We start from the raw sequence: 21,423 nt of genomic DNA on the forward strand, positions 1-21,423 counted from the left end.
TGTTTCTGTCTCAAAAAAATGCACATGTGTATAAAGGAGAGAAATGTGCTACACATATCCCAAAACTGGTTTGGAACAGGTCTGAGAATGAAGCTGAACAAGAATAAATAAAACAGGATATTTTTATAGAGCCAATATTATGCAGTTTGGACATGAGCTGTTCATTTTGACCACAAACAAAAATTTAAAATATACCTATTTAGATTAGCAACAGGTGAAAATATGTTTGTTTTATTATTATTTTTTTACATTTTCAAATGCCATTAGAGCAGTTAAAAGAACTAATAAAATATGTCAATGCACATATGGAGGGATGTAGAAATGCTAATATTGATCATGCAGTAAAGTCTGAATGGTCTGTATTCAGAGTTGATTTAAATAAGAGATTAAAAGATACATTCAACCATTTATATGAAAAATACATGTATATATTTATCTGTCAATCAAATTTAGAGAAGCAATTTTTTGTGATTATAAATTAATGATAAATGTCTTGTACTTGTATAGCACTTTATCACGTCCAGAGGACCCCAAAACTCTTCCCACTACATTCAGTCATTCACCCATTCACCATGAATGTGTGAACATTAGTTTTTATAACAGTATCATTCTGCTCATATGTATCATTATACAATAACTATTACAACAAGGACGACCTTTGAAACTGAATGCCATTAGTAAATGTGAATACTGAGTCTTTCAAAGGACTGAACAGCCTTTTGATAAAGAAACAAAATAAGTCTAAATGAATGGCAGCTTAAGGTATAACTGTTATCAAGGTTGTTTCAATTTTCAAAGCAAACTTCGTATGAAGCATGATTCATAAGAGTCCTGTTAAGTCCACCAAAATTCTTTTTAACTCAATAATGCCTACAAAAAAGAAAGGACAATTGAGAAGAGCTATATTCTGAAAAAAAGGAAAAAAAGATCAAATCTTGGTTTTTAAATCTGTACAACAAAAAGAAATCTACAAGGTTAACAGTGTAATGAAAATCATTACAAGACAAAGGTCTGTTCCACAGACCTAAAACGTGCACAGTAAGTTGGTAAGTACTGGTGAAGAACTGGTGTCACTGGTGACAATGGGTAAATGAAAACTACTGAAGTTTAACCTCAGCACTATTTGGGGCGTGGGGGGCTCCACCTGGAAGAAAGAGCTGGATGAGTGTTAAATAGTAAGATGCAACAGTGTGATGCCTGGAAATCTTAGTGAATCTCTACAAACACTGCTCAGCTCTGAATACAGGAATACATATTGAAAACTGGTACTCTGCAATAAAATAGTGATGCATTTTCAGCTCATGTAAGTAAAAAAATCCATGTTAGTCCACATTAAATGTCTTCTTTCATCATTTAGTTTTGGTAATTTATTTCTAAATGTAGTTCAAATCTAATCTGAAATGAATGCTATGGAAAAACAATATGATGACACTTATTTATCCACTGGATAACAAGACAATGGCACCATAAGTTTATTTTGTGAGCTACAAATGGCCCATAGGGCCACTTTAGGGTTTTGATATGGCAGCAAGAAATGACAGTAAATTAAAAATGATTAAAAAAAAAACAATAACTTCACCACAGAAACCTAGTTTTAAGTTTTACCTTAGCTCCAGATTTCTACTCAATAAGAGGTAGCAATAAAACCATGGTCCCTGGACTGCAAATTAGTCTAAAATCATATAAGGAAGTATTTATTTTGTCTATTTGGAAATGAGAATACACAGAACGTCAGACACCTTGATGTTGTTGATGAATTTCTTTGGACTCACCTAGCACACAACCCGTCATATTTTTGTTTCTTAAATGTTCGCAAAACATCTTTTCATCTGTTTTTCAAAGCTTGTCTTTGGACCGGTTTGTCTCCTGGATAACTGTTATTGTGCTCCCATCACACGAGCACAATTCATTGGAAAGAATGTTGTGAATTTCCTGTTAGCTCTTGGGGGGATATGGTTTGTTTTTCCTGTTGCTGGGAGCCAATTCTTTTTTTTTTTTTTTTTTTTTTGGCCTCTGTAACATCCTGGCTGAGGAATTTGAATTTACAGAGAGGCTGCAAAGGAAAGCATTAAAAAACTAATATCAAAACTTTGGTTACTCATCATTCATCCTTTCTCCACATCTAACTCCAGACTCCCAGATCAAACCCATTTTTAGACATGGTATGTCAAATACCATCAGTTGTGCTTTTTAAACAACAATTTAAACAGTATAAAGTATAAAGAAATGCTCTTTCAAGGACGGATGCAACAAAAAGCTTGAAACCCATCAAGATGACAGAAGGGATGGTGGCCTGCTAGTATAACCTACAATGATCTTATGCCATGCTGCTGGTCGGTGTGCTCTGAGTGCTTCCGATGCTAGCATTTGCGCTGCTATTCTCGGAGGGTGATGGGTTGGAAGAAACAGGTTGTCGCTTTGCTCTTGAACAGGGACAACCTTAAAAAAGAAGGCAGATGCTGATTAGAGCCTGATCCCAATAAAAAAATTAAAAAAAATCATGAAGAACAGTTATACTTCTCACCAGGAAAACTGGCAGCAGTTGACCTCATGTCAAGTCCAGCTGGGTACCCTGAGTTTAATTCAATGAGACCACGTTAAGTCTAGGCATATTCGGTTGGGACATTTGACAAGTTGGAACACAATAGAAAAGAAATATGGAGAACAGCAGTGAACTGCTACCCTTATGGCAAAGAATATTTTTTTCTTTACAAATATTACAAGAAATAAATACCTATGGCATGATAAAAGTACATAAGCTTTATTCTTTATAGGAAATATGCAGTCCAGACTTTAAAAAGCCAATGATTTTTGCACATCAGAGGTTTTCAGTGAGTTTTTTTTTTCCAGAGATGAGGAGCACAGAGACTAAATTATGTTTCACTTGTTTAGTTCTGGTCAGGGAACATGTAGTAAAACAGGTTTGTGATGGTTGGGTGATCTACATAGTACCTAATAAGTAATCCTGAGATGACCATTCCATCTCTTAGATTTAAAAATCAAACTGTTTGCACACAATAACTTAATGAATTAATGTAAGGTTTGGTGCAAAATGACCTATTTTTGTGGCATTATATTGGACTCTGGCAGGAGCATTTTATAAAAGCAGCAGCTAGTTGATGCTTTTCTTTTCAGATAACGGTAAGGATTATTACAATAATTAAAAATGCTGCAAATAAAAGCATGCACATGTTTTTTCTTTATCCTGTTTTGAATGGAAACTATTTAGGTAATCTTTCTTTTTTTACATGGTGGCAAAATGATACAGTATTAGACCATATGTGGATGTTAAAATGTAGGCGTAATCCTGTGTCAAATGTGGCAAACATTGTCATCTGAGCTAGTGAGATTATGTTGAATAAAAGTGACCCAAATTTGTGTGATCTGTTTTACGCAGGTTACAATTAGAATAGGATACAAAACAGAACATGCATTTACCTGTTTTAATCTTGATAAACCACAACGCTCCAATAAGTAACACTCCAATCAGGAACCCTCCAAAAGCAATTCCAAGAACACCTGACAGGCCAAAATCAAAGCATGGCTGATCTGAAAGACCACAGAGAAAAAAAAGTGCAATATACCTTTAATTAAAGAACAGCAATTGAATATGATAAAATTGTGTTGTACTAAATGTAAAGCTATGCAATGTGGGAGGATTAGTTTACAATTATATCATGCCTTGTAGTATGATATAATGGATCACTCAGAGTGTAATGCTGAATCTTTCAGTTCTTCCCTTTTTTGTTTGAAACTACAACCAAATCCACATGGTTCGGTTGTAGGTTTTTGTATCTTTTTTACATTTGGAAACAACTGGCCAGCCAATTTTACCAATTTTGCTGGCCAGTATATTTGACATAGTTAAATAAATAGCTTTGTTGACATTTTTATGTCATCGTCCATCTAAATTATATTGTACATATGAAGCAATGGTGGCCATTGCAGTTCAGATTTTAAAATAGATTAAAAAAATAATTGAATTTCAGTGAAGTTATAATAGACGTTAGTAGCGGCATATTAGGAATAGTCATTTAAGGTCCGTTCATTATTAGAAATAGTTATACCCCAATACCACTTCTACAAAGATTGATTTATGGTGTAAAGGCAAAATGCAAAACATGTGTATATATTAAAATCTATAAAGTGATATCTTTGCAGAGTAGTTATTTTTTAGGTGCAAGCTGTACACTTGGAAAAACTAGGAAAACATAGCATATAGTTACTGCAAATTGCTCAGGCCTCTGAACATAGGCTATATGCTAGAAAGCCATTCTCATTTTATAGTTGTGTTTTATTATGATAAAACCCTGACTATATTTTCTTGAGAAGAACATCAATTTTGCCCTTCCATCAAATATTTTTCAACCCTATCACCTCTATAAATGAATAATTAATTAAGGGCTTTCATTTTCGTGTATTAAAAAAAAAAAAAATTGGTTGTTCCTGAAACCATTTGCATTACTCTCTAGTTCTTTTCATCAATTTTAACACTGAAATAGATTTAGTGTTTTACAGGTTTGCGTGTCTGACTGAGAGGAATCGATTTTAAAATTCAAATTTGCAATAGCACCATGTAAGCTGTCAGAAATCTCCACCAAAGCAGAGACACAATGCTTGTTCTGAATTGTATAACAATAGAGACAGTGTGCAAACACATGCTTTTTTCTCTCTTTCTCTACTTGGCTTGCTACCTGTAAAGATCTTCTACAAAGCAACCAGAACATTTCTAAGAAACTAATCATCACCTGCACATGAGTTTCTCTCACCTGCCTCTGCAGCCTCCTGTTTCCTGCTGAAACAAGCTAAGTTAAGTTTTGGAATATAGGAGTCATAACTCAACTCATCTGTAGTTTAATCTGACTTAAAAGGGTACACATGGGACAAAAAAAAGCATTTTTTTTTTGTTGAAATATAAACTACCTAACACAGTAGGTGAATTTAAACTGAAGCACTGAGGAAAGTATGACGGAGTGAGATGATGGAATCATTAGCAGAAAACCTTAAGGTAATAATAAAAGCACTCTGAAGCATCTAATATATACACTATGTTGTTCATTTAATATTTGTGTATTAATCGCAAAGCGTAAAGCTGCTTCTATTCAAACAAAAACACTTAAAAGTCAACCTTAAATTACTCCCAGGGAACTGAAACAGTGACATCTGGTGGCCGTACATACCAACTGCATCCCAACCTCGTTTGTTGATTTTAGATTACAAAGGAACATTCCTTGTCTCTGAATTGGGAAGAAACATCACAGCGTCTTGAGACAGCCTTCCTCAGAGACTTGTTTTCTCCAATCACTGGCAGTGTTAGTTTGTATAAGTGAGCCTTTGACAGCAAAGCTGAATAAACAGTTGCAGGAAACAGAAGCTGCAGTGCAGGTGGGGAGGCAAGGAGGGACATCAGGCCTGCGCCCTGACTCCCTGCCCTTGGTATGAAAACCAGCAAACAGGAAGGATTACTGAATGGAGCGGTCGCTGCCGCTTGATAAAGACTCGGAAAACAATGACGCCTGCTAGTTATGCTTATTTATAGTGATTATTCCATCTCTGTCATAATAAACTGGACTCCATGAAAAGGTTTGTCAGACTTACAAAGTTTGAAGAAAAAGTTTTTGTTTTTGTTTGTTTGTTTGTTTGTTTGTTTCTTCACAATTTTGGCACTTTAAGTGACTTGTAGTAATCAAATTAATCAATTTCATCTGAATTGTGCAGCCAAACTCAGATAAGTGTGAAGAGAATGGTGGCACATGTGGTTTGCATTTAAGAGAGAGCGTTGTTACTAAGTTCATTTTGAAATATTGGGCTTGTGTGAAAGTACATGCCCACACAATTCTGAGAGGATTTGTTAGGATATCTTTTTTTGTTTTTTTTTACATTTAACAAGGTGTGTAAAATGTGTGAAGAGAGCTAATGACTAAAGGAACGAGTGAACCAACAAATTAATTTAGAAAACTGATTTGCAGACTTGCTTTTCCAAGGAAAACTTTATGAATTATAATGAAACAGAAGAATTAGAAGAAGAAAAAAATATTGACTGCAGCATCTGGAATGATATTTTGCAGTGAGTCGTATTGCTGATAAAACAGAGAGTGCTATATTACTGAGCTGCTACAAAATTTAAGCTAATGCCATTCATTTCCTTAATATTTTTCTAGTCACAGATTTTGCTTCTCTTATCTTGAGAGAAACTCATCCCTCTTTGAGACAAAAATGTTCATTAGTCTTTTAATCGCTCGAAGCTCTCCAATGTGTCTGGACATCAGAATAGTCAGACTTTTTGGAAGCACAAAGGATTTTAGCCCACCCACCCGCCTGCCACTGTTTCCCCTGAGGGCTGTTACGTGTGACTGTGGCCACAAGGTCAGCCTGCAGACCTTCCTAAAGGACGAGGCCCCGCCCTACCGCCGCTCACTGGCTTCATTGAATATCCTGTGTTCGCTGCTATGGCAATCAGCCCATGCAGTGTTGTGTGAGTGCTATAAGCAATTATAAGAAAAAATTTCAGCACATAGTATTACTCAATCACTAGCTGACTGACTAGCAGTTTAGTCCAGGAGGCATGAAAGGTAAATTAAATGTTATGATTATTTGTGTAGGAGTTTGACAAGTTTATTACTATGAAACAGATAATTTATGAAAATGAACATCAAGGTAATTTTTTTTTTAAATAAATGAAATTAATAAATAACTTCTCTCACCCTGTGGTTGGCATGACTGCATAACCTCCAGATTCTTCTCTGCTGTCCTCACTTTATCCTCACAGATCTGTGGGTGAAACAAGAAAAATAATAAAAAATAAACGTCCTTTTTCAGGAAATGAGCTGAAAAACTTGTTTCCAGCAGATATGACTGGACAGTACTTTATACTACTTGGACAATCACCATAGACAAACTAGGGATAATAATATAACAACCCAGTATAACATATTGCATCGAGCACACCAATAATACAATGTCATTGCTATAATGCTGCTTTTCACTTGCAAAGCTGAAAACCAAAAAGACCCGCAAAGACAATGCAGAATACCGAAGGAGTGAACAAAAAATGAGGGCAAAGCAAATAAAAGGAGAATCCACCAGGGAATTTCCACAGGTACCACGCTTCAGGCAAAGCTTGTGAAATATTCCCCTCATAGCATGAAAAAAATAATCATTTATGATTATGGTAATATTTTCAATAATTTCTCAGGCCCTAATAAAAGATTATTCAAAACACTTTAGATGTAAATACGTCTAAGCTGAAACTGAAATATTCATGTATAATATGCAGAATGTTTTGTGCCTCCGCTTTCATTTAAAACAACTGAAAATATATGTTGTTTAGTCGAAAAAGTCGTTGTGAAATACATACCTCAATCTGATATAACTTGTCAGAAAAGCATAGCTTGACAGAGCATCGTAGGACCCATGTGCTGGATGTTCCCTCTGGCATCTGATCTAAGGAGAAGCTGAGCCGAGCGCTGTTGTGACAGGGGTCTGCAGTGCAGGACTCCAAGAAGATCGGGAGCTCTTTCTCTGCAGAGGACGAGGCCTTGGGCCTTATGGTGCAGTCAATCACCTTGAGGGCCATTTTCATGTCACCTATGGTGTACGCAGATATCTATAAGGAACAAAGACAATATTAAATAAACTGCAGGGAAGGAACGCAACTTCTAATAAAATGTAAGCAAGAGTTGCTTTTAGAGATTTTGTTTTGTGATCTTCTGGATGAGTCGTCTAAGTACTCTTAAAGTAATTTTGGTATCCTTACTGTCCTGATTGTATTTACTGCTGTTCCATGTTCTCCATTTGCAGTGATGCAAAGAATGGCTTTAAAACAAATGGCGTTACTAACGGCAGTACTTTGTTTTAGTAATGAGTAACCTAACAAATTACTTTTTCCCTCGTTACAATGGTCTTTCCTTTACGTACAAATGTGGCAGGTTACTTTAATTCAGCACAGAGAAGGTGAAGGCACTAGACCAGGAGCTAAGGGGAAGAAGAATGTGCTACTGATTGGCTGAGGAAGAGTAAAGTAGACATAAATTAATCACAACATCACATGCTTCAACAAAAATAGTCCACAAGAATGACGATGTGGCTGCTAGCAGGCACAGACTAAACCCAGGTGAGACTAAAATAAGCCTGGCATATAACGCAGATGGAGTGACCCTGTCTAAGCAGAGCGAAGCTTTGGTTCACTCATACAATGTAGCCACAACAATAGTCTACAGAGTTGTCTCCATACACTGTTGCTGAGGGTTTAGTTATTGATTCTGTTTTGTGGGAAACATTTGAATATATATTTCAAAAGCCCCAGTAAATGTCCTAGTAAAGCCCTGGGAAAAGGCATTGAAACCCCTTCCACACTGATAGATGTTAATATATGTTGATGACGGTTTCTCATTTGTTATTTATTGATTATGCAAGTCTGACAATAGTCCAGCTTGGAGAAGAAGTGAAGTTAAACTAAAAATATGAATTTATTCACCGTTAGATTATTTGATAATGGGGGCAATGGCTTTTTCACATTGTGCATCAATATTTGAAAACTTTTTTTTTTGTTTGATACTAACATTTTGTTCAGTGATCTGAAATATAAAAGACTTTAAAAAACCAAAAACAGATGAAATATAAAATAAAATTACATTTAAAAAAATAAAGGAGATCAATACATTTTCACAATGATACATGATTGGTCAAATTTTATATGGTGAATTGCTCAGTAATTACAAAGTAGCAACTTGTTGTGACATTTTAGGAATGATATTTGATGGTTGCACTGTAGAAAAAAAAAACAAATAAATATCTGTAATTTACGGTAAAATACCAGCCACTGTAAAATCCATATAAATATGAATTTTAAGCCCCCAGGGCTGCCGGTATTTAGCTGTAAATTAGAGACTTTTTTTTTCTTCTTCTTCTTTTTTCTTAACAGTGCCATGTTTGCTGCTTTTCAATCACTGTCATAACTGGACTGTTTGCTAAACATCAAGGTTGGTACCAAGTTTAACAAGCTGATGATCTCTGCTATATGTCAATTGATGTATGAGTGTATTTGTTAAACAAAACGGTTATTAAAATAGAAAAATAATACATGGCATGAGTGGGTAAATGTGGCTTGTAAAATAATGTGATTTGGGTGATCAGAAAAATCGGAAATAAATTCTTACCAGTGCGTAGATTCTCTTGTTAGTCTGCAATCTGGTTAAAGGGTCTAAGGGAAAGCGATAGTCTGGGGAGGTGTACAGATGGATGTTCAGAAGCATCTGATTCGGGGCATCAGTGGTTTTGGTAATCATACTTTTTGCCATTTCTTCTCTGACTGAAGGAAATCTCTCTAAAAATAAAACAAAAGCAACATTTACAATGTCTATCAATAGTGCAACATTTGCTTCCCAGCTTTGTGCATCTACTTTCTGCATTTCTTTACAGCTTATTTTTCTCTGATAAGAAAGTAAACTAAAAGTCATACCTGGTAAATTGTGTTGTTTTTCAATCACTAGAGAAATGGTTGATGCGTCCAGCGTTATTTCACTGTAGCTGGTGAAATAACTGACTTTAAAATATTCCAAAGCCATTTCCTGTACAACCTCTGCTTTGTCACCTCTCACTGTACCATTATATTTAGGTAGTGTAACCTTATTTTCGAAAGCTTGTATCTGGACGTCGTTGTTAGACTATAAGAAAAGAAGACAATAAAAATAAATTCTTAATGAATATATTACAACAAGTACTTGACAAGTGCCGAATAACAAAAGGAACTTCAGAAAGCCTAGAAATTGTTCATTAATACAATCAATTTGATTGTTTTGAGTCAGACAGAAATTTGTTTTAGAATGAATTCCATTATACTGACATTTTCTAAAGGTATACACATAACATGGAAACTTACGCCAAGCTTCAAAAAGCCCGTGTTGAGGAAGGTCCATGTGGTGCCCTGAGGACCTCTCAGGAAGAAAGAAATGCCCTGAGTTTTAACGAGCAAGGATACATTACTGCCATGTGGAGAGAGAGAGAAAAAAAGAGGATTACGAAAAAAATATTTGGTAAAAATTGAGGAACATAAAATTCTGTTTCTTAAAAATATAAAGGTTACCGAACAGGAGAACTGTCTGGAATGTTTATGACATGGATCTCATTATCGTCTGGGTTCTGTGATTTCAGTGTACAAGACGTGATCCTATCTGGAACCATGTCAACCTTCATAAAGTGCTTTTCTGAGATGTCTTCGTTGTTAAGTACACAATCTGTAGGACCAGCTGTAGGTATGCTTGTAGGTTTAGTTCCTACAAACAAACAAATCACAGCTCATCATTGATCATTGAGTAATACAGCCTTTTAATGGAAAATCAAGTTTAAAACATAGACACTGTGCAAAGTAATGAGCAAGTTGATGGTTACCACAAAGAAGTACACTAAATCTATTGTCACAGAGGTTAAAGTAGTAGGTCTTAATGAGAGTGTTGTTCAGGTAAAAGGTTTCAGACAATGTTGCTATATTTGATTAGACACTTTACAACATGGACAAGAAAAAAAAACCTAAGTCTTATTTCCTTTTAACCCTTGTAAGGTGTTCATAATTTGATTAACTTTGAAGGCGGGCTGTTCTTTTAAATCTTCCATTTTCTCCTTCTAAATGCTCTGGATACATAGCGCGTAGTGACTGCATGTTCCCCACTGATAACATTTAACTGTTTTTGTCAATTATTTTCCACAGTATCTCTATGACGTCAGCGCATTTGTAACAATAAACTTCGAGACTTTGTCGGAGGTAAAGCGATTCGGTTCACCCTGGGGCGTTTCACTTTGGACCAAATTGCAGTTGCTGATTGGACTGTTGCTGACAAACACAGTGGATAGATCGACACGTGGCGTGGCGTCGTACAATTTTGAGGATCTCATGTTGTCCATGAAGGAGACAAACTCTAAGGTCGCAGGGGAACCCGAGGTTACTTTAACAAACATTGCTGAGGTGGCCAAGAATCAGTCTGGTGATTTTTCCTCGAGATGCCGACTACTCTACCTTTTTACCTGCGGAGTGACAGGACCAAATTTTGGTGCCAATCTGGATATTTAGCTAGTGAATTGTCAGCAGGATTTCTTTATTTGGTTTTTAATGCTGCGCTGAGGGGGTTTTATATGTCCTATGATTATACAATTCATATGTATGCACTGTACAAATTTCTTGACAAGCCTCTACACTGGCAAGAAAAGCTCTTTGTTAACCCAAGCAAAGTTAAACAATGTTATTCTTACCTTGTGCTTCTATTAGTGTGATTTTTTCGGGATTTTTAACAGTAGTGAATGAAGTCACACCGTCAAATTTCTGCTTTGCCCACTCGATCAGCTCCTCGTTTTGATGGGGTATTTCTTCTTTGTAGACATTGTTCTGAGGTTTACTGGTCAGTGTAATTGTGGAATTATTCACCTGTAAAACACAAAACAAACACAGCATTTCGTTAACTGCAAAAAACACAGGGCTGGATCAATGCCTTTCTTCTCATCATGTTCCTTTGTCATTCTCCTCCACTCCTTTTTCTTATCCTTCACCAAACTCTCCCTCTATTCTCTGAGTGGGGCTATGAAAGAGAAATGTTTATTATGGTTAAGTGACCACGAGCCGAGTTGCACAACCTCTTTGGAGCCAAGGTCTTTCTTTTGCTTCCTGAGTGGGGCCAGGAAATGGGACCTTTTTTAGCTTTGTGCGTCACCATAGTCGGCTGGAATCTGGCTCCATACAAGGTATAAATATATGCATCCATCTCATTGACTAGACACTGCCGTTTCCTTGTCTGGACGAATGGGAAGTAAAGAAGTTTGCATGTTGGGTTTTGTGGATTAGTGAACAGCAGCAGAAATGTGGCATGGGTAGTGTCTAAATTGGACTCATGGTTCCAGGATACTGAGAGCAGCAATGCTTTCCGAGTGTTAAGTGTCTCAGTGCATTAAAAAATCTCTTTCAACTAAATAATAAAATTCTGAGTTGCTTCTCTTTTGTTCAGCTCCTCGTTTTGATGGGGGTTTGAAATGCATAATGCATTTTAGATCCTACCTCAACAACTACAACCTCCTCAGTCTGACGCTTGGAGAAGGGATTCAAAAGGCTAGAAATGTTTTTATCTCTCAGGAGGAAATTTGTTAAGAATCAAAAAGATGTTTAATGAAACACCGGTAATGTCACTGCATTATCCTTTAAGTTTAAAATGAAGTGTCTATTTTCTAGAAATCTTTATCCCGGCCTGCGGATGTGGGTTTGTGTGCATGCCTTTGCGTCCCAAATTCAGAACAAATGCTGTAAGTCGAGTATGCCAGAGGGAGTGGTATCTCTTTCTACATAAATATTTGATTGATAAGATCAAAAATAGTGTGGAAAGAAACTGCAAACATTAAAAAGCAGGAGAGGAATTCACAACAGAAACAAGCAGATGGAGGAGTCGTCAAAACGACGACATGAAGGAAAAGGTAAAAAAAAAATAAATAAAAAAAAGAAAAGCCTAATGTCATGGAAATTTTATCACATTAGTGTCAGCAGTATTCTACATGCTACCAGAGATTTTGAAAGCAATAGCCAAAAACAGGACCGGTGTCTAATGGGAATGACAGAAACAACTGATCTTTTAATTGTTTCGCATTAGTCATGAGTAATGTTTTGTACATGTTCGGTTCCACACGACAGGCGACATAAAAACTGATTTACTTATAACACACAAGTGTAGGAGTCCAATCATATTTCCCCATAAAGAATGAAATGAGAATAACTCACTTTGACAACCACTGAACTGTTACTTACAGAAAACACGACTGCTCACAAGACTTTTGGAAAAAAAAAAAGCCACCATCCTACTGGCTTTTTAAACAACCTTGAGTGTTAGCGGCAGCCTCGGGAGGCCGAGAGGAGCTGTGACACCGAGACATGCTGTCAAGCTGCTGACGTCCTTTCTCGGATGCTGAACAGATGTTTATTCTCTTACAATGCAATCTGCTGCAAAGCGCTATTATCCCCCAGTGATAGAGCTCATCTCACAACAACATCCTGCCGTCACAGGGAATGTTGTCCAGGCTCCTGACAGGACACGATACAGGATGTGGTACCATGCTGCTGTCAGCATATCAGTAATTGTTGGCACGCCTGCAAGCGTGTCATCGCATTGATTGGACAGCTGTTATTCCACTTAATTTACACATATGCGATGTCTTCAGTAAGTCTGCACAATGTTCACAGTACTGGGAAATATTTTTCAAGACTGCAAGAGAGCTTCTGTGAACACGCAAAGAGCGAATGAGGACAATCTGCTGAAACTTCAAAGTAAAGTGTACCATTGTGAAAGCAAATGTGACTTAATGTTAGTTTTTAAAAGACCGAAGAGATCATAAGATACATCTACTGAGTCTTGAGGAGTCTTCAGGCTTTCTGTTAAAGAGGTGTTTTCCCTTCCACTATCACTACATGCATGCTTAGGATGAAGGATTGCAGTAAATGCGAGGAAGTCTCCAACATTAGTACATACTCAGCCCGGAGGAGTGAAGGCTGTAAGTCAGTGACTCGATGAAATCTGCTGGGTTTCTGGAAATGGAAACTTTCCTATTTGTTTAAATAGATAATAACCTGAACTTGGCAGGCTTGTTTGGTAATTAAGATGAATTTAAATCTCTCTGTTTGATTTGATGAAATTTCCTTTTCAGTGTCCTGAGACAACATACGTGGTCGGCTGGCACAATGTAAATAAACTGAAGTAAAAATTATACTATCTTCATTATAAGTGAAGATACATTTTAAGGCTGCAGTAGGTAAAATGTGTTGTTTATAAAATTGTTAAAATGGTTACTATTCTCTGGAAGTGCAACATAAAGTAGACATACTGTGAATAAAATCAAGCTCCCCTATACATTTTGTATAAAAATGAGGTGAGCTTAAATTTATATGTTGATGTAAGAAAAACAGATAAACAGTGGCATGCTAATTTTTTTTCATGACTGTAAACGTTTAAACCTTCCCATCATTATCAGACTAGAATTCACCAGTAAAACACTTTGCTTTTTTTGCAGTGTTATTTCACTCTTTACACCTACATCTGATTATTTTGGCAGGTCAATTCATGCACATTTTTTTTTTAATACGTGGTTAGTGTATAAAAGTCTGAAACTACCATTTACTGGTACATTAATTTTACAGTCAATACCATCATCCCTACTAGTTACTGGCTACTTGTTGGTTTTATAGTGTGGATAATTAAAACACTAAAACAAAAACTGCTTCTCACAGAGCAAGCCAGTGGGGAATATCCAGAAAAAAAATCTAAGTGGTCTCAGTCTTCCAAAAGACTCAAGAGAACTGCAGAGCTGTATCATTTTTACTGAATGTAAAGCAGCTGGCACTAGACTTTTAACACAGGAAAAAACTCCCACAGTAATGAAATAAAAGATGTTCAGTGCAGTATTAGTGTTACAACAGCAGCATAATATTTGCTAAAAAGACCCATGTGATCTACAGTCCAAAGCAGAAGTATTCAAACCCAGTGAATTTGTTAATATAATGGTTTAGACATATCTATATCCATGTGTTAGGATAGTCTAAAGAAGACTTACTGTGTCCAGTCAAACTATTTGTCAAACTATTTTGCAAAATGGAATGCAAAATATTTCAATCTGTAGATGTGCAAAGCTGGTGGAGACGTACGACTAATGACATTTAGCTGTAACTGCCAAGGGGGGAGTTCCACAACATATCATGGGGACAGGATAAAATTGCATTTCACACTTTTCAGTAAAACTGTACCTCCACCTTCGAATATTCACTGATTTGTGCTGGCTTTTGATAAAATACAAATAGAATAAAGTGTGTGGTCATAAAAAAGCTTAGGTTAAAAAAGTTTTTTGAGAAACACAAATAAATCAACAGATATTACATGCTGAAATTTTTCCAAGAGAAATACAAACATGACGTACATACAGAAAGACTCAGCGGTGCTACTCACATAAACTTTCACGTCTTCGCAGGGGTCGCAGTAAGCATAAGCCGGTTTTGAGGATGAAAGGATAAGGATCGCTGGTCTTGAAATGTTCAGACTGAAGTATGTAATATCCTGGCAAGATAAAAATAGACAGTGACACATTTCAGTTCATTTGAGTTTTTACAATTGTTATATCAAGGCACACAATTACATACTTATTGTTAAAGTTATTAGAATTCAAATTCTGCTCAACTTTAAATGTGTGTGTGTGTTATTATGCTTTTTTTTCTTTTTGCTACATCAGAATTTGACTATGTTTTCTTTTTTTGTCTAACACCTCTCCCTCATTTGCAAACCTCCCGATCTGCCCTTAAAATTACCAGACATCAAGTTGACAGCGTCGAGGGGACGCATTGTGCTTGCTGCGCCAAGTTTAAAAATATCCCACCCCCCAACAGTAGGGTAGTTTAATTTGGTAAAAGTTTGATTCCTTTTCTCTGCGACTACAAATCAGTGAGGGACGTGACAATCCCTCCTGGTTTTCGCGGCTGAGCTCTGAAATGTCACCACATGCTTCTCTCCGCTGAAAAAGCAGTGCCAGTCATATGAGAGGGGCTTATATTTGGTGGAGGCATGAAAGCTTTCTCTCCCGTCTGCTTTTGTGTTGATGCAGACGTAAAATGAAGTAATGCAGCTTTGCCGTGTTATTACACCTCTGTGCTGTACAAAGGGGGAAAAGGTAATTATTTTCCTCGTTGTGCAATGAGCTGTAAATTTTTTTTTTAATATAATTTATATAATGTGCAGCCAAAGTATTGGCACAATGTAAGCATTTGTAGAAAACTTCTATGTTTTCACTATCATTTCATATATTTCAACCGGTCCTCCCATATATGTCTAATCTCATCGGAACTGTGCAGAATATAAAACCCCTCAACATAATTAACCACATAATGTAATGTCTCATCAGCTGTATTTTATCCATTGTAACATAATGGTGATGTGATTTGCTAATCACCACTACCGTCACTCTATGAATCAGCCTTAATTACTATGCTCCACATGTGCGTGGGGTAAAGCTGGAACTGCTGAGTTTTATGGATGCAAATGGCGCTGAGTGGTGGCGGAATAATAAATTGGAGTTTAGAGATATATATTTCCAATCCAACTTAACACCAATAAATCCGAGTTCTAATTACTTTTACTTCTTTAAGAGCCAAAGGATAATTGGATTTAGGAGAAGTGAAAGATTTGGGTTTTTATTTCTTTTCTACTCATTTGTAATCAGTTCAACATTAAATCTCAGCTTGACGAAAAAGAAGGGAAAGTGTAAAAAAAAAAATACTCGAAAGCATCTCTTCACTTTCCCTTTGTCCACCTTTGATAACCTAAAGCTCCACTTTTAGAAAATATGTTTATTGTAAGACCAGGACTGTTGTTCAGACACTGCGGACACAGCATGAATCCCTTCTATTGAATTTGTTTTACTCGCTGCCTGACATCCCCAGAACAGAAACTAAGACAATTGTTACGAACCCAAGCTGGAGCTACGCAGATTTTTGGGCGCCTGCAGAGCAAATTAGGCCTAAGGAGACTGAAGTCAAATTGCCTGTGAGCCAGACGCAGATGCATTTTGAAGGAGCTGTTTGCAAGCCGAGAGTTAACAGACGGAAGGAGGTGTTATCCTGCATGCATACAGACATACACTAACAGTGTTTTGTGCATAGTGGGACTGGAGTAATGAGTGCATCTAATTAATGGTTTCAGTTCCCTCTCAGGGAAAAAAAAAAGCCCGTGCATATGTCAGCGTTTGCTCCTGAGTTTATGAACATCTTGGTCACTTATAAACGCGGATTGTCTTCACCGTTTCCCCTTCAGACTGTCTGAAACCATTACACAGCTCAAATTGGAAAATGTAGATGCATTGCATAAAATAAGGCACATAATTCCCTGCAGTAGTTGATATTAAGTCAAACTATTTTTTTTTATATACTAATATATGATTAGTATAGTAGTGGTTAGAACAATGAGAAAGAGAAATTTGTTTTATGAAAAAATAATAATATTGCTTTCTTTAAAATATCTTTAAACAAAAGGCAGAAGATGTCATGGCAACATGTCCTTTTTTTGAAAGATGAAGCCAATTCAAGAGATATTGATATGGAATCGCAAATCTCCAGGGAAAGGAGATAGAAATGAAACACTTCAGTAAAGTAACAAAATCTGAATCAGAAATAAATTAACCAAAACATTTAACGTTGCTTGAAAACATATGTTGACAGATTACACCATAGCATAGCTTGCTTATGGGGCACAGGAGCATCAAGCCTTAAAATATTTCCATGTGCCCACACCTGCACATGTATAATGCATATGATGCGGCGTGAACATGGCCGAGGTAATCAGAGTCAGAGGAAATCGTGTTTTGGTAAGTCCTCCATCTACGGTGCAGAATATTTATTGTAGCCAAAGATGATGACAGATAGATTGCCCTGAAGAGTTACTGAAAAGAAAGAAGAAAAAAAACTCAGTTGTTATTCAAACATGAGTCTGAGCTAAAGAGTTGTGTGGCGCAGCAGCGCGGCATCTGCCAAGAAATACCTCTGAGGATTTACTTCAGTCGTGTTACATCTGCATGCAGTAAATGAATGAATGGCATTTCCTGCAGAGCCACTGCACCTCATACAGAGACACCTCGGTGATGTTTTCTTTAAATACTCCTTTCTAATGAGCTTCATTGTTTTGCAGCCCAGTTTTGTGACTTTGTTCTTGAACTTTGACCCAGATCACTCACCTTTTGCTGCTTTTGTTCCTAAGCTTTCAGGATACAATTGTTTTTCTCTGAATCCTTTCTCTCTCTTTTTTTTTTCAAGGGCCTTTGCTGATGCAGTTTCCAGTTATTCTTTTGGCTCTCTCTCCCCTAAGTTTTGTCGGCTCCATTGGTCTAGTCTCGGCCCGGAGCCAAGACACAGAGCCAGTGTGTGACATCAATGGGTCCAGCACACAGGCAGCACCTTCTCCTGGCTTGTGCAGCCGCTTGATGCTACTGCTATAATTCAGCAGTGTGGTCAAACTGTGATAGTCAAATGTCCCGGGTGGGTTGTAAATCAATAAGAAAATAAAAGGATGAGAAAGGAGGTGATAAGGAACTTTAAAGGACAAAGAAAGGTGTAGGGAGTGTAAAGCTCCCTGCCGACTGTACAGTTTTAGCCATTTTTTGGCTAAAAAAAATGGCTTTTCTTTTTTTCAAAAGATTAGATAAGAGTTTGACTAATTTAGTATATATTTCACTTGATAAAACATCAACTCCAAAGACAAATCCATTCCTCCACCCATCCGTCCATCAAGGCCCAATGACACCTATAATCTCCAAGTCAGAGTTTGGCCCCTAAAATATATTTAATAAAATGAGATACTTTTTAAAGAATAAGTTGTTAGCTTTTGCCAATTCATTGTACCTAAACAGATGACATGTCAATATGTCACTGTTGAAAAAAAAAAATCTGCCCCTTCACAGACATTAGGAGATCGAACCATGAACATCTGGTTAATCACAGTTAATTAACGGTTCAAGAACTGAAGAGGCAGAGTCACCAATGTGTCCCAGAAAATCTTACTTCTGAAGAAGGATTTTTCTGTTACCTTTCAAAAATGACTAAGATGGGGTTGTATTTACTCATTTGGGGACATCATGGAATAGGATTCAGTTTTAGTTCGATTTGAGAAAAAAATACAATAGCTCTCTATTATGTCTCTGCATTACTTGTTGTTGAAACTAGTTAAACCCCACACTGAAATTAAGTATTCTAAAATGTCTCTTTTTTTGTTCTGACATCCAATGACTGAGAGGACAAAGTCTTTCCTTAAATGTGTTGTATCATCGGGATGCATTTTCAGGCTTAGCAGCATTTGAAACAAATGCAAAGACCCATTTGCAACATGTTGAAACTAAGTTGGTAAATAAACCTTGTATGGAGCCAAAATAATTCATGTAAAATGCAATGCCTAGCTTACTGCACTGATGATAAACCGCAGCACTTTTTTTAGTTAAGAAATAATCTTTCAGGTTTTCCAAGAGGCATCTGAGGGAAAGATCCCTGCAATGATTTAACAGATAAAATGGATTAATGAGATTACACAGCATTGCACCGTCATAGGCAGAATGAAGAGAGCTGCTTCAATCCATGTGAGAAAAGTGAATATAATCCCTGAAAAACTAAACTAAAAATACCAAACAGCAGTTTAAGAAAGGTTAAATGGAAGCCCCATATATAGTACAAACAACTCGCTGATAAAGGAATGAATAATGTGAGCTGACCGACAGCATCGGGCAGTGAAAAATGTGCTCTAGCTGAGCAATAACTGCACATAGATTAAAAGTTTTCTGAAGTAAGTTCTCAATGTCATTCTTTAAAGAATTGCTTAAAAATCAAATTGCCCCAGTTTGCTGTCAACACTTATTTTGTGTGTTTTTACTTTAGCAGGGAAATCTCTTGAAAAAAAAAAAAAAAAGACTTAAAAAAATAAATAAAAATGCAGCCAAATTAAGTCGACTATCAGTTAAAGAGGCCAGAAAAACGCTGGCGTGTTGAGAAAATCTGTAGTCGTTTCTAGTGCCTGAAAAATGTCTCCACTATCTGTCTGATAGCGAAGGATATGGAGTGAAACTGTGTTATATTTTATGATGTCAGGGCATAGTTTGTGGACTCATTTCACCATGAGGATTAGTTTGTGTGCAGCATGTTGAGTCAAATGTGTTTGAACAAAAGCATGTTTCATTATAATTCAATAATTTTTTTTTTCCTCTTACAGCCTTGGTCTGCAAGTTTAGCTGCAGCAGCTTCTCTATAAGCTCCTGTTTGAACATTATTAGCATTCATTTTATTCCTCCTGGGCAACATCAAACTGTCAGTGTTGAGTTTATCAGCTTATCACATCGCATGGCTCAGCTGCTCATTTTGAACTGGAATAAACCTCTGTACATAACACAGAGCCACAGATTTGACCAAGACCAGACTAATTCAACAAAAGCTATCTTTGATTGCATCTGAGCTCATTATGTTGTGACAGCGAGCCAAAATGCGCCGAGTCAAGAAGCAGTTATTAACCTTATAGGTCACTGTGCATTTGCCAACAACAAAAGGCTTGTGTGTCTTTTCTTTATACATCAAAAGTCCAACAATTCTGTGATGGCGTCGAGAGGAATCTATGAATAATCATAAAAGAATTGAAAAATAAAAGTTATGTGACTATACATTTCAAAAGCAACCTTGGTTTCCATGACACCTGAGGCACAGCCTTATTGCCTTCATCCCATGCCGCATTGATGCAATAATTCATGCAAAATGAGGACAAACTAAGTATAGAATGCATATTCTGTGTTCTACATGGAAATACCTTTCCAACATGTTTGTATTAAAAGTTATTTTTTCTATGCTCTGACAATTGTCCAAGACGCTGAATTTTGAGACTTTATTGGCTGCTGTAAGCTATAACATCAAATGTTATAATCTTACTAAGGTTGAAATATATCCCCTGTGTGTAGTGGACCTAATTAATATCTTAGTTTAGCTTTTTTTTGTATTGAATAACAGAAATAGATTACATTTTAAGAAAACATCTCAATATGACAACATAGAGACATATTGAGATGTCCCTATGTTAATGTGTCTTGGATACCATGTTATATGCAACAAAATTTACTGACAAACCTTTGTGCTTTGTGTACTTGGGGTACTCTTTAAAAAAAGAATTGTAAAGGATGTGATATTTATTCCCAATCTGTCCATTTATCTGAAGCCGCCAAGGATATAAACAAACATCAACTGTGCTGTATTTCTATATATTTTAATAATGCAATGGAAAAAGCTGAAACCACTTACATCAAGGTTTATTGAGAGAATGAGGGGAAAAGGGAGTGGGTATTACGGCATATGTGTCTCCATGCTGGTGGAACAATGTGGAAGTGGGTCATTACTGATAGTGGTTTTAATACACAGTTTTCATTTTGCGGTCGCACTTAGTGAAACAGCGGACAACGCTGTTGCCATGTAGCAAGAAGGGTCTTGATTTGTCTGAACTTATTTTTCTTCTAGGGGTTTGCATAGATTCTCTCAGGGTATCCCTTCATCCTTCCTAAAGCGTGACTTTTAGATCTATTGTTCTCACTAAACGTCTTTCATGGTTGGGCATGGTTGATAATCTGACCAATGACATACTAGCAAAAAAAAAAAAGGTTTGCTTATATACTTTTATTCTGACACTCTCCAGAGCTGTGCTTGTACAAGCCGAGTACAGGCAAATCTTTCAGAGAGAAAATGAAGTTAGTCTGACACACATGCTACTATTTTTTATAAGATCTTGTTCATTTGTCTAATTTGTGGTAACAATATACATGTGTCATTGCTGTTGAGGTAAACACAAGAAAATTACTTCTGAAGGTTGCAGAATTAGGTGACTGTGTTGGAATAAGGCAAATATATAT

At 36.6% G+C, this 21,423-nt stretch overlaps 1 protein-coding gene across 1 annotated transcript in view; it reads right to left on the minus strand.

The window, feature by feature from the left end:
- Positions 1-1,448: 1,448 nt before the first annotated feature.
- Positions 1,449-21,423, minus strand: part of eng (endoglin) — a 36,708-nt gene continuing 16,733 nt past the window's right edge. Inside the window, exons 4-14 of the mRNA XM_008424390.2 lie at positions 14,964-15,071; positions 11,245-11,416; positions 10,085-10,274; positions 9,881-9,983; positions 9,461-9,665; positions 9,159-9,325; positions 7,358-7,606; positions 6,705-6,771; positions 3,439-3,549; positions 2,525-2,572; positions 1,449-2,439 (exon numbers count right to left, since the gene is read on the minus strand). Of these exons, the coding sequence (XP_008422612.1) occupies positions 2,318-2,439; positions 2,525-2,572; positions 3,439-3,549; positions 6,705-6,771; positions 7,358-7,606; positions 9,159-9,325; positions 9,461-9,665; positions 9,881-9,983; positions 10,085-10,274; positions 11,245-11,416; positions 14,964-15,071 (1,542 nt within the window). The 3' untranslated portion in view covers positions 1,449-2,317. The remainder of the gene's footprint in view (positions 2,440-2,524; positions 2,573-3,438; positions 3,550-6,704; positions 6,772-7,357; positions 7,607-9,158; positions 9,326-9,460; positions 9,666-9,880; positions 9,984-10,084; positions 10,275-11,244; positions 11,417-14,963; positions 15,072-21,423) is intronic.

Source organism: Poecilia reticulata, linkage group LG12, assembly GCF_000633615.1.
Source record: "Poecilia reticulata strain Guanapo linkage group LG12, Guppy_female_1.0+MT, whole genome shotgun sequence".
Classification (NCBI taxonomy): Eukaryota; Metazoa; Chordata; class Actinopteri; order Cyprinodontiformes; family Poeciliidae; genus Poecilia; species Poecilia reticulata.